This window comes from Populus alba, chromosome 8 (assembly GCF_005239225.2).
Source record: "Populus alba chromosome 8, ASM523922v2, whole genome shotgun sequence".
NCBI lineage: Eukaryota > Viridiplantae > Streptophyta > Magnoliopsida > Malpighiales > Salicaceae > Populus > Populus alba.
This window is the reverse complement of record NC_133291.1, coordinates 10,776,983-10,790,694: the sequence shown is the minus strand read 5'-3', so window position 1 is coordinate 10,790,694 and position 13,712 is coordinate 10,776,983. Positions and strand designations below refer to the sequence as shown.

Genomic DNA, 13,712 nt, shown 5'->3' with positions numbered 1-13,712 from the left:
ACAATGTGTATGAACAAGCACCACAGGATCTTCAACTGTTCAGTTCCAAATTTGTAAACTATCTCCATTAGGAACAATTTCTATACAGATAGGTGAAAACAAAATCACCAATAGTCATTAGACTCGTTACAAGAGCACACGCCAGCTTTGTAAGGGTGTGAAGGTGAAATCGAGTCCTGTCTCTAACAATATTCTCCATCCCATAAACCTTCGAGACCACCTTTATAAAGGTATGCAGTCCTCACAAACACTTGAGATTCTTAACTATTCGGATGCATGACCCTTTTCCCTCACTCGTCAGCCCACTAAGAGATCTAGAATACCAAGACGAGCACTGGCGGAAATTACACTCAGTATAGTAACTTGATCAGGTTTGATTCCCAAAACTTGCATTTGACTAAAAAAATTAAGAGCTTCCTGAGGCTTATCACTCTCAGCATAACCAAGTCTGCTAAAAACCAAGTCTTTTTCATACACATGGTAACAAACAAAGCGAGCATCTTCAACTCTCTCAACTCTCGAATACCCAGAAACCATGGCTGTTAAAACAACCAAGTTCTTTGATGAGATCCTAGTAAATAATTCTTCAGCAATATCCAAACAGCCACAGCTTGCATTCATGGTAACCAGCGCACTCTGTTAATAAGTATCAAGCACAATATTATTTCCAACAATGAAATCAGCTATTGCTTTTTCACAACTTAAATTTCGGGCTTGACCAGAAGCCAATATTGTGGTTGACAGAACCTTTTCACCTGGCTTCAAATTGGAATTCCTCATCTCTTCAAAAAGATGCAACACATCATCATAAAGTCCACTCTGATGGTACCTGTTAATAAACTAACATCAGTAAAAATATATCTAATTCAACAACCGAAAGAATTAAGCTTCAGTGTAAGTATCTGTAACTGTCAATCATAATACTCTATAAGACATTTTATCAAACACCAATCGTGCATACAAGCCCACCAAGCCCATTTGAACAAAAGGGTCTGTATCAGAACACAATTTAGCCGCAACCCCATGAATCTCCTTCCCTTCAATCAACCCAGAAGTTCTGGAAGCTGCCTTCAGCAATGAAGGAAAGCTAAAACTGTCAGTACCAAGCAAGCCATCTTCAACCTTATTTTCTCATATACTAAAAAAGCGGTTTCAGGCTCGGCGATGCGAGATAAATAGCGGAAGAGTTTGTTGGAGAGAGGACTGTCACATGTGGGGAGGTCTGTGAAGATGGAGAGGGCGTAGTCGAGGGAAGAAGAGGAGAGAAGGAGTTTGAGGAGGAGGGAAGGAGGGAAGTTAGAGCTGAGTGCATTTGTCTGAGGTGGGAGAGGGATGTGGAGTTGGTGTTGGTGGAGGAGGAGGAGAGGGCTGTCAGCTGGGTGTAGGGTGGTGGAATTGAGCGGGACACGTATTTTCGCGGGCGTGGGTGGACATTTTCTTCGTAGGGAGAAGCGGGAGCCGGGAACGTTTCATATTTATTTCGTTTGGGCCGGAAAAAAGTAATGATATTTGGTCTAATCGGCTCATTGTAATTTGGGCTTGGCCCGGTAATTTCTCAGACCATCTCTTCCAATGTGGAAGATTATACAATCCTTGCTTATATGCGAGCGAACATCAGCAATTTCAAGACCTGCAGCGCAGACAGCAAAGCAGGGGGCGGTGAGCCGGTGACATTCTGTGTGTTTGCAATTAAATTAAACAGGAGATCGAAGGAAGAACTTTAGAGGAAATGGGCGAAGCATTATTTGATCTTGAACAACTACTCAAGTCCCAAAAGGTAAGTTATAAAATCCTCTCTTTCTCTTCTAACCCCCTTTTATCTTCTCCAATACAGATGGGTTCCTCCCTTTCTTTGATTTTTGTAAGTGATCCTACTCCCTAAATCTCAATCCTTCCCCTTCCACCTTTTCTTTTCTTTTTATGAGAATAGAACCTTTTGTTAAGCTTTTATAGGGTGAACACATGGTGGTTTTTTTTTTTGGTTAATTCCTACAGGAGGCATTGACACTCGAAGAAGCGAACATACTTCAAACATGCAAGTCTAAGGCTGTTAGGCAATTTACGGGCGGTGTTATTACCGGCGCCACTGTTGCTTGGGCAGGTATGTATTTTAATACTTCTTTATGCATATAGATAAGCCCAATCAGTAAATCGTCGGGGTCAAAACAGAACATCGTGCTTGTCTGCTCTTCTTCTACTGGTTTTCATTCTCCTGCTGTTAGTGTTGTTCTTTTACTTGGTGATCTGAATGTGTCGCTGCCATCAGAATCATCTTAGTCTACTACTACTGCTTATTTGATCATTTGTAGCATTCTGGCAGCAACATGGAAGCTAAGTCGGTTTGCTCAAGCCAACATTTCAGGAGGTAATGCAGTTAAGGCCTTGGACGAGTGTCTTTTTGTTGATATTGTGGGTTTACATGACCACTCCTTCGTTTGTATAGACAAAAATCTGTAAGTTTTGCCTATTTGCAGGTGCTGCTGCTTTATTTGGATTCTGGAGATTTAACCAGTCTTTGGATACCTGTGTTGATCATATTCTTGCTATGGATGGAAGTCGGTTGCAGAAGGAGTTGGCAAATATGTAGGTCTCCTCACCTTGCATGTTTGTAGTGAAGTTTTCTTGTTTTCTGCAATGTATTCGAATATATTGATGTTTTCTTGTTTGAAGAAACTGGCATGTTGTCAAGCCAAATTAATTAGCTGTGTTGTTTATTAGTTGCAGAGTATTTTGATTTATGTGTCCGGTGAACTTATTTGTAACCTGAATTTTCTGCAAGAAGATTGAGATTGATAGATCAAGTGAATAGGAAAACCTCTTATTTGCTGAAATCATTTGTGCTTGTTTGGGTGTTACGAAATCAAACTTCTCTAAAAACTGACAAGTCAACATTGTTAAATAACTCAGTTAACCTTAGTTTGTCTGAAATTATAGCTTTGATGGCCACTAGAACTGACACAATTACTGAGGTGCTTTAGGCCAGCTAGTTTAAAAGTATATGTGGTTATTTTTTCCTAACATTCCAAGCTAATTGTCTGAATCTTCACCAACGATCCTAAGAAAAGTATCTGTGACATAAATAGCAGTTCTCTGGACCTTGATGAACCTCTTATTAAATGCTGAGTACTGTCTTTTCTAGTATAATTAATGTATCTAATAGTTATCTTCCTCTCTTTCAAGCATTTCTTTCTTTGCCTTTTCATTTTTCATTTTTTCCCTTACATTCCATTTCACCAACATCTGTGCTCCATTGCTTGAGGAATCATTATCTATTGATTAGTGATGAATAATATTCCTAATGACAGAATGGCAAATAAATATCGAGATGATCCTTGGTCAATGCATCGTTTGAATAAGCATTTCTATTCAGAGAATGTTTTTGTTGACTCAAACTCAGACAGGCCAATAATAAGGCTTCGAAATCGGAATTTCTTTGTTGATGATGCTGCTTATGGTCAAAGAACGCATGACAGTGATTCTCACAATGTTTCCCACGTTGACTCTGATGTCAAAAGGGCTGATGTGGAGTCCAAGAAAGTTCCTGTAAGTGCAATTACCAAATATTCCTATTTGAACACAGGCATGACTACTTTACTGGCTTTTGGAGTCATAATAAAGTCAGGAGTGAACATGCAAAACAGTGTATTTAATTGCAGATAAACATCCCTAATATTGCAGCTAGAAGTGTCACCAATTGATTTTCATAGTTTTGATTTTTGGTCCTCACATGCAATTTTTTTCATACATTCGATTTAGCAGGCAATGCAGATAAATGTGGAAAAAAGAAGAGGCCTTCAAAAGAAAAAATCATATATAAAACAAATCTTACTCATTTTATGAACTGGTTTAACAAACCCTTGCCTATTTGGAATTTGTTAGGGAGCTTTATTTTCTATTCCATCAAAACACTGAAGGCAGAAGCATCTAGAGGTAGAAAATCTGAATCATGAGGAATAATTCATATCCATTGGATAACTGATGAAACATTTAGATGCTGCTTCTTTCTCATTATGTTTCTGTTGCTATGGGTAGACTAACTCATAGTTGCATGGTCTTCTTGGGCAAACAAAAATTAGGCTGTTTTTTTGGCTTCTACATCCTCTAGCAGAAACTGTAGAGTGAGGATAGGGAGGGCAGTCTTAGGGGAGAAGAGAAGTGAAAATCCCAGTATCTCAGCATATTTGAAAATGAGACGAGCCAAGATGTTGTGGAGAAAATTATGCGGTTAAGTGCATTTATAAGCATCCACCAGGCAAGGCTTGGAATTTATGCAAAATCTCAGAACCATAGTTTTCAATATGGAGTCATGAGGAAACAGCCAGGGCTTTGGGCCTGGACTGGGACTTAACAAATGCACTCTCATGGAAAAGGAGGTAACCTTCTCCCCAGTTTGGACAGGATTGTCAGCAGCACCGGACAAGATTTTCTACTCCTTCAACGAGTCAATACATTCTGTAGTTGATCCATTGTTTACTGTAGTAAGCTTTTCTGCTGGAAGAGGTATGATTTTAGAGCATATTAGGCTTTAAAAGTGAATTTGTAGGGATTTGGTACCAAGCTTGGGATACATTAGCTGCTTGCCACAGGTAAGAAAGTTTTCCTCAGGTACTTTTGTGATGGAAGGACAACAACTGCACCTACTGAAATTTTTTATGGACAAGCAACTGCATCTGTTACAGGCTAGGCTAGGCTTTGTTGTGTTTTGTTTTTTTCTTTTCTTTCTTTGTTTTCTTTTTTTTTGTGTGTGTTGGGGAGCATGCTCATAAAGTTGCTCTTTGCTGACCTTTTCAATCGCTTTGAATTTATTTTTCTCCTGTCTTTCACTTTGGTATAGGAAAAACAAGGGAAAAACTAAGAAAAGGGGTGAGAGATGTAGTTATGCTTCAATAACTATTTGTCTATTCTACTTGAGCATGCATGTCCAATATTAAAATTCTTGCTAGAATATTGTAATGGTTTCTTAGTTATCACATCATCTAATCTTATCCTTGTGTTCTAGATGAAACCTGGTGCAGATGTAATGGAAGACCCTCTAGAAAGTATTTTTGGTTTCATGGCATCTGTGGAGGAAATCCATCAACCTGGTGCCTCAAGCAAACCTGCCAGAGTACTTAATCGTAGCCAGAAAAGATCTCATAATAGGCGTCGGATGCGCCATCAAGAAACGTCTTTGGACTCTGAACATTTGCAACCACTGTAGATTTAAGGTCAATGAATGACTTGGAGCGAACCAGAGAGAATGCCCTTTCAAGTCCAAACCTTTGTTAGGTGTCACATAAGCCTACTGTTAAACTGGAATTGTCAGATAATTTCTGTAAGCATTATTCGATTAACTCTATAAGCAATTCTGATGAACATGAATGTCTATTTGCGGCATGTTGCTATGATGGCATTAAGCATTGCAGGAACTGATCATGTTCGAACAGTTGCCAGATTTGTGAATTTCAGATAGTGGAGCGTTACAATGATCAAACCACAAAATGCATTGGGCAGATGATGATGGTAGCAATTTGTCAAGGAGATCATTTTGGTAATGTTTACAATCATGGGATGGAAACATATCTGCCTTAGGTGATGTCTAATTTTTGCGGTTGCTGACCAAAAGCATGCTCTTGCCCATGCACGTATCAATGCCTTGTTTCTGGGTAGGGACAGAGATGATGAAATGTTGCGAAACAGTATGTAAGAACCTAGTGATATGCCCTATTGTGCCTCAGCTCAGATAATTGAAGAGTAGGAAGCATAAGGTTCAAATCCAATCAAGTGAAAGGAAAGGACTATAATTTGCTGCCTGAAAGAAGACATTGCTGTTGTTAGCTGTATAATTCCGGGAGCATATGGCGACGCTACGCTGGCTCAAATGCCTCCATACAAGGAAGGACAGGTTCTAAGTGGCTAGAAACTACAGCCATCTCCATGACCTACCGCACGTGGTTGGTCGAACAGACAAGTTTTAGCCAAACCAAAAATGATTTAGAGTTGAACTTGAGGTCTTGGCCCAGCGGTTGAAAAGACTTGTTCCCTTCCTCTGCATTCTAGGTTCAAATTTTATTGTGCACGCCTGTCACTCTCGCGGTGCCTAACATGTTCACTAGGTTTGCAGGATGTTTAGTGAGCTATGAGATTAGTTGTGGTGCACGCAAACTGGCCCGGACACCTACATAAATAAATAAAAAAAAAAGATTTAGAGTTCTGTGATCGCAAGAACACTCTCTACCGATGGTTTTATAGGAAGGAACATGGAACCTTCATTTTCTTGTCTCGATAACTTCATCTTAAACAAGAGAACCCCTCCACAGAATGAGTTCAAGATTCACACGTAATCTATTATCCTTTGCCTGTTGCCATCCACGAATAGACTTATAGTAATGAACTAGTTTTATGTTGCGTTAGGATAATAAAAAAAAATAATAACATGAAAAAAATATATTGATGTTGATAATATTTTTTTCTAATAGAAAAAAAAAATCATATGGAAAGATAACCGGTAAAAACATAATTTGAGTTAAAATAAATATTTAAAATGAGATTTTTTTAATTAATATTGAGACAAAAATATATTGGATCGATTCGGGTAAATCTGTCAATCTGCATCCTAACACATGAGATTATGATAACCCTATGTAAAGCAAATCAAAATAAATTACGAAACTCATTTTCCAACAAACTCAATGTTGAAGGGTGAAATTAAAAAAATAAAAAACCCAAAAAATACTTAAGTCAATTTGGGTTAATTTATTAAATTCGCAATCCAAATCATGAGATCAGGAAAACTTAAAATAAGATAAATTAAAACAAATTATAAAACTCAATTCTCAATTAAAAAAAAATAGAATTAACTTCTTAAATTTGTAATCTAAATCATGAGTTTGAGATAATCTCATAAAAAGTAAATTGAAAAAATTATAAAACTTAATCCTCAATAAATTAATATTAAAAAATAAATTTAAAAATTTTTAAAAATATATATTTCAGTGAATAATATTATGTGAGGAGGCCTACACTAAAAATCCTCTCCCTTCAGGTTTTTTTGGTTAATTAATAATAATGTAGGCAAAGATGAGTGACCTTATGTCCAAGTTAGTTAAATGTGTTTGTCCGTGCAATGTAGGTGTGTGTGTGTGTGATGTAATCGAAGTCCCAATTAGGGATATCTTTGATCCGAATTGTGATCAGCACTACAAGACAATAGAGATGAACGATGAGATTGAGCATTGAGCAGATTGCATGTCTTACGTTATAAAGTAGTCATGGGACAACGTAGAAGCCACGAATAAATTAATTATTTAAATTTAGTGACAATATTATAATTTATATATGTTGGACATATTGCTAGCCATATGAATCGATGTGCTACAGCAACAGATAATCTTCTTTTCGCTAATTGATCAACTGATTTTTATATATATAATAAATGGATTTAATCTAAATAGATAGATGCAAATTATCCTAATTGGTTTGTGCTGAAAAATTATCCTACCGCGTTTTAGGTAGAAAGACCACTTCTTTTTTCTTTTTCTTTTTTTTGTTTATTTACATAGCAGTCAAGCACTCCTAAGCAAGCAGCTAATCTTTTGCAAAGGTTTTGAATCCAACAAAACCCCCCATTGCCATCTACCCACCATGTGATTTAGATTTTTTTAGTCGAAATTAGATCAGATCTAAGCAATGTTATGCACTGCTAATTACTGGTATTAATTACAAAAAAAAAAAAAACCTAAATTAACTCAGTCTGTGTACCCTAAACACACAAACTATGAGATGGGATAGTGTAAATATAATTTTGCTATTGTCATAAAACTGATTGAACCTGCAATTGGGGATATAATTATCTTTTCATGATATATATTCATCAATACAAAATTGATTGGAACAGAATAGTCCAGATATGTTTTTCTGTTAGAATATAATAACTATTTTGCCCTTAAAAGCAAAAATAATAATCTTTGGGTGAATGGCTCTTTTATTTTTTTCAAAAAATGAACAATTGTGTTAGGCTCATGCCATTGGAAGATTAAAAAAAAATAAGCATGCTTGGAGAGGCTTCCCCATCTTTAAAAAAAAAAAAAACAAAAAAAAATGTCATATTAACCTTGCAATTCAAAAGAACAAAGGTTATTTGTGAGGGTATTATGGTATTTTTTTTATTGGTTTTTTCGTTATCTTTAGGTGTTGTTAAGGGTCACTTAGTAATTTTAAGTTTTTAAATATTATTTTAAAAAACATTGCTCATGCGTCAGTATGTCATGGCCTTCGCACCATTCAAGTGGCGCATGGGGGACCATATGGTGGCCAAAGTTCTGCTTCTGCTGTGATTTTAAGAGCAGTACATCGTCCACTTTCCAACGTTGTTACACATGCTCAAAGAGGAGGTTTGGTTGAGATGCGGTGAAGGTTTTTTTATTCTTTTTTTTCTTTATCATTTCCTAGAAAAAACACTCCTAAACTTCTAAAAAAATAATTTTGTGATTTTGATCATCCTTCTTTTGATTACTATTTATTTGGATTTTGATACTTTTTTTAAGTTTATATTTTTTTTCAATTTCATTCCTGGACTTTTTATTCAATTTAATTTTTTTTTATCCAATTTGGTCCTCTACTTTTAATTGTTATATTTCTTTGCTTTGTACTTTTCTTGGTTATTATTATTTTATTTTTTTTTGCAATTTTATCCCTTTTAATTTTATTGCATTTCTTTCTTAGTTCATTTTTTATCTTCATTCTTTTGATTACTATATTCTTGTTCTTTTTATTTATTTATTTTTAATTTTGTCCCTTAACATTTAATTTTATTTGTTTTTTTTATCCAGTTTTGGTCCTCAATCTTTCAATAATTTTTTTATCATTTCTTAATATTTTTTTTTCAATTTAGACCCTAATTATCTTATTTCATTTTTTTATACAATGTTCGGTTTGTATTGTTTGGATTTTAAATTGTTTTACTGTTGAATATTTCACTTTATTATTTTGTTGTGGATGTCTCTGTTTGGTAAAATAAAAATAAAATAATGTTGATGTAAAACAGTTACAATTTAAGAGACTAAAATTGACACTAAAACAAAATATGATAGTTCTTTTTTGAAAAATGATTTTTTTTTTATATCAAATTCATCACTTGACATTTGGTTATTAAGTTCTCAGTTTCATTGTTTTTTGCACTTTCTTATTTGTTAAGTTATCACGATTTCAAATCTCGAATAAAAGATTAGTTAAGTTAACCATGGTTGCCTCATTTTTTTTTCCTTGGTTTTTTTTTATGATTTTTTTTAACAATTTCATACTTTGACATTAAATTACTGGCTTTTGAGCATTGTGATTTTTTCACTTTTCTTCCTGTTAGGTTATCTTTAATATAAGTTAATCAAATTAACCTAAGTTAGCTTGTATTTTTTTATTGGATGTTTTTTTTTATTTATTTAATTTAAGTGTTTTTAGCTAGGTCTGTTTTTGGGAAGTCTAAATTTTTTTATGCTAATCTCATGTTAGAAGGATCAAGTTAACTTGGGTTGACTCATTTTTTTCCTCAATTTTTTTATGATTTTATTTTTCAATTTTATCATTTTGCATTAAATTAATTTCCATCAAGCTTTGACGTTTTTCCCTTCTTTTTCTGTTTTGTTATTTTGAGAGCGGGTTGGTCAAGCTAACCCAAGTCAACTTGCATTTCTATTCACAATGTTTTTTATTTAAGCCAAGCCTTTTTTTGTTAGGCTTTTCTTTTGTAGTTATATTTTTTTATCGTGATTTCATGTTGTGTGTGGCAGATTAATTGAGTTAACTTAGATTTTTTTTTCTTATTTTTTATTACCTTTTTTTTTTTGTCATTTTCATCATTTTGCATTAAATTATTTGCCTTCAAGCTTTGTTATTTTTTCACCTTTTGTACTGTTTGGGTATTCTAAAAACGGGCTGGTAAAGTTAATCTGGATTGGCTTAGGGTTTTTTTGACATATTTTTTTTTAATTAAACTTTGGTTTTTTTATTAGGTTATCTTCTTGAAATTTTTTTTATCCCAATCTCATATTACGGGTTGTTGGTTCGTCAAGTTACCCCCAAGCTGACCCGGGTTCTCTTCTTCAGGCCTTTGGTGTTGTATTTTTTTTTTCATATTTGATATTAGGTTATTGAACCTTAAATTTTATATTTTTTTCAAGTTTTTATTTTATTTTATATCCTAAACTGCATTTTAGTTAATTTAATCCAAATTATTTTAAATTATTATCACTTAAATATATTTTTGTGAGCGTTGAAAAAAGTTTGGCCTGATCTGGGTGCTATCCCGGGCACCCATCTTGTATTATATAGAAAACAGTGGATATATAAATGAAAAAAAAAAGAAAGAAGGAAGGAAACTTTAATTTTCTGATTTTTTTTTAAAAAAAGAACGGTGTTCCTCGTAATTTACTTAAAGGCAGGGGTAATAAGAAAATAAGAAAATGTCACTCTCTTTTTTTATCTGTTCATTGAATCCCCTTCCCACACACTCAGTCTCTGCACAGACTTCACAGGAAAAGAAGATTTCATTTCTTTTTTCCTAAAATGGATTCCCTCCAAACATTTCCCATCCAATTCCATTCCACAAAAATTATTTGCCCTTTTTAGCACTCAAAGAATCCATTCATATCTCTCACATGCACACATATTGCAAATAGGGAATAATATATAATCATCTCTTTACTGTCATTTCTCTTTAGGCCTTAGGGTTTCCCTCTGGTTCTCTCCTCCCTTCTCCTCACCTCTCACATCAAATAAATCAAACAACACCGATCAACTTTTTGTTTATCCTTTTCCCTGCACAACCCCAGCAAGATTTTGATTCCTGTCAAGAAAATAAAAATAAAAATTAACTTTCTTTTATCCTTTGTAGCATCTTTCATTTCACTATTTATTTTACCCACTTCTTGTATCTCCCCCGCCAACAACACACCCAAAAAAAAAAAATCAAGAACCATGAAGGTTCACCCATTACCCAAGAAAAGAAACATTACTATCCAATTCTACCCATTAACATCTTCTGCAGGTGGGTCCCAAAACAAGAAACTTAGGAGGCTACCCCACATTTTCAGCCGGATCTTGGAACTCCCCTTCCGGTCAGATGCTGATGTGTCGGTCGAAGAAAATCCCGACTGTTTCCGATTTGTAGCTGAAACTGATGATAACATTGGTGATATGAGGGCCCACACAGTTGAAATCCACCCTGGAGTCATTAAAATTGTGATTAGGCCAAATGGGTATCTTGAATTATCTTCACTTGACGATTTAGAGTTGGATATGTGGAGATTCCGTTTACCGGAAACCACCAGGCCAGAGCTTGCGAGTGCGGTTCTTGCTGACGGAGAGTTGATTGTGACGGTGCCAAAAGGAGAGGGGGAGGGGAATGGTAATAATGACAACGGGGAGTTTAGAGGAGGTATGGGAAATAACAATAATAATGCTAGGCTTGTGGTTGTACAGTGATATGGTAATGATAAAATTTACTGCTCTCAAGCTGGCTGTTTTTTTTTTTAAAAAATGAATGATGTTGTGGGAGTTAGTTTTTTTTCTTTTTTGTCTTGTAAGGTTGGTGATTGGGAACAGGATTTGTATGCTCACTCTTGTTATTGATGATCAATGAATCAAGGTTCACCTTTTTTCGGTCTGCGTTTGTTGATAACGATTATGGTAGCAGTAGCTTTGAATATGGAAGTTTGAGACTGGGTAGTTCATCATGTTTTGGCATGCTCCGATACTAAATAGTTTTTCATTTTGATTTTAGTGTTTTATCAGTGAAAACTTTTGTTGAGAGGTTGATTTTTGAGCATCGTAGACTAAGTTTTTTGTTCTGTGCTTCCATTTCTTCTGTGGCTGTAGAGAATAAGAGGAGCAGAACTGCATGTGATATGTTTTCTGTTGGTTTTTGTTACGTGAAGATTTGAATTGAGTAATTCTGTTCGTATTCTTGACCTCCATGCTCATGTCAACAGCTTCTGGAAGCTAGTTTCTTCTTCTTCTTCTTCTTCTTCTTTTTATTTAAAATTTTTGGTGGTTGGGACTTGGGACTAGGATTTGTGTGCTTGCTTTTGTTATTGATGATTAAAGAATTAATCAAGGTTTCTCCCTTTTCTGTTACTTATGTATTTTGTGTGTGCATAATGAGTGTGTTAGCAGCAGCATTGAATTTGGAAAGTTTGAGACTCTATTTAGTTTATTATGTTTTGGCATGTCCAGGTATTGGATAGTTCTTCATTTTTATTCGGTGTTAATATTGTATGAGCACGGGGAACGTGACTCGTCCATATCGCCGACCCCAACTAATATGGGATTGAGGCTTGATTGTTGTTGTTGTTAGTATTATTAAGAACTTTGGTTGGGTGTTTGGACTTGGTTTTTAAGCATCATAGCTTCATTTTTTTTTTTTAACTTCCATTGAAGGTGCCTTTCCTTTATGCTAGTCTCAGAATTGAATCGAGTATCTCTTTGGAATTGCTGGCCTCCATGTTCATTCTAAGATTTTTTTACTTGTTATCATGTCTTCCTGCTTTTGCTTTGTGGTCAGAAGTAGCCCCTTCCGTATATGTATTCTTTCCGATTTCTCATATCATTTTTCGTTGATTAGCTTGATGTTATTCCTTGGCAATGTTTCTTTGATTGGTCTACAAGTCCTAGCACTGATGGGTGTTACATGCTTGCATTTTTGGCATGTTTGAAGTCATTGTAAATCAAAAGCATAATTCCATGCATTAATGGTAAAAACTGCTTCTATTGATCCTCTCTGGGTGGCTGAGATTTGCGAATACATGTTCTTCTTATCCACGGGTAGAGCCGCCTACTCTGGACCTAGCGCCTTCATTTGTCTTGTAGTTTAGCACTAATATCTCTGCTGCGGCTAGAATTTCAAGTTTTGTAAAGGAATGGTAAATTATATTATCTTTTGAGACCTTTATTCAACTTGTTCTTTTTTTCTGCGTGACAAATCTTTTTCTCTAACATTTCTTTTTTTATTCTCTGTATAGCTTTAAAGATTAATGACCACCTTTCTCTCTCGTTATATTCCTGGTTGACAAGGCATTCCACATTATTGGATGTCTTCATTGTTTTTTCCTTTTCTTTTTATTGGATGTCTTTATTTTTTTGCACTTGGTGGAAGATTTTCCTATCAAATCAAATCCATTTTTATAGCTTTACACTTCATCGTGGTCTTCTTTTGACATATTTTTTTTTTATTCGTGTTGAGCCCTAATTATATGGTTAGACTAAATTGAGTGATTGATTTATCATGACGCCCAAGTTTTCTTTTCACAAAATGAAATCAGCCAACTTGACCTTCAACTGTTAGGCCGTGTCAAGCTCAAAGAAATGAATCGATTCCTTCACATGTACGAGGAACATCAAAATCTTGATTTATTAGGCATCCTTGTAGAATTTGCCAGTTAATTTTGCATAATCAGACACTTATTGCCGCACTGCTTCATCCCTTTCTGTCTGTTTTAAAGCCAGAGATGCATACATAATACTTTTCTTTGGAGTCCCTTGACAGACATGGGTGCGATGGGCGCTAAATGCTCCTCTGGCTGCCTCGCATCACTAGCAACAATTGGCACTAGAGATGCTCCGTGGTGCACTTTATTTGAAAACAGTGCTGGGTGCTTCACAATGTTTGTTTCAGTGGATGCATGTGCTTCATTTGCACAGCCCATTCATTCACGTGATTGCAGGATATATATGGTTTCTCT

General features: G+C 35.3%; 3 protein-coding genes across 9 annotated transcripts; 2 read left to right on the top strand and 1 right to left on the bottom strand.

The window, feature by feature from the left end:
- Positions 1–36: 36 nt before the first annotated feature.
- Positions 37–1,092, bottom strand: LOC118056178 (pentatricopeptide repeat-containing protein At4g14820). Of its 4 annotated transcripts, none has more exons than XR_012170595.1 (3): positions 910–1,053; positions 748–829; positions 37–636 (listed from the first exon to the last, which is right to left on the bottom strand). XR_012170595.1 is itself a non-coding variant. In XM_035068315.2 (3 exons), exons 1-3 carry the CDS (start codon positions 976–978, stop codon positions 298–300), a joined length of 438 nt encoding a protein of 145 aa, XP_034924206.1. In that variant the 5' UTR covers positions 979–1,092; the 3' UTR covers positions 37–297. The 4 variants fall into 4 exon arrangements, 1 of the variants encoding a protein (XP_034924206.1); XR_012170596.1 differs by having other exon boundaries at positions 756–829; XM_035068315.2 differs by having other exon boundaries at positions 962–1,092.
- A 515-nt stretch (positions 1,093–1,607) lies between these two features.
- On the top strand, positions 1,608–5,361 carry LOC118056158 (uncharacterized). Of its 4 annotated transcripts, XR_012170593.1 has the most exons (7): positions 1,608–1,861; positions 1,996–2,101; positions 2,321–2,365; positions 2,475–2,583; positions 3,306–3,543; positions 4,077–4,863; positions 5,000–5,137. XR_012170593.1 is itself a non-coding variant. In XM_035068284.2 (6 exons), the coding sequence occupies exons 1-6, from the start codon at positions 1,730–1,732 to the stop codon at positions 5,198–5,200; spliced, it is 747 nt and encodes a 248-aa protein (XP_034924175.1). In that variant the 5' UTR covers positions 1,608–1,729; the 3' UTR covers positions 5,201–5,361. The 4 variants fall into 4 exon arrangements, 3 of the variants coding, with proteins under 3 accessions (XP_034924175.1, XP_073267173.1, XP_073267174.1); XM_035068284.2 differs by lacking the exon at positions 4,077–4,863 and having other exon boundaries at positions 1,608–1,777; positions 5,000–5,361; XM_073411072.1 differs by lacking the exon at positions 4,077–4,863 and having other exon boundaries at positions 5,000–5,361.
- A 5,082-nt stretch (positions 5,362–10,443) lies between these two features.
- Positions 10,444–11,638, top strand: LOC118056142 (uncharacterized). The gene has a single exon (XM_035068265.2). The coding sequence runs from the start codon at positions 10,951–10,953 to the stop codon at positions 11,455–11,457; it is 507 nt and encodes a 168-aa protein (XP_034924156.1). The 5' UTR covers positions 10,444–10,950; the 3' UTR covers positions 11,458–11,638.
- Positions 11,639–13,712: the final 2,074 nt, after the last annotated feature.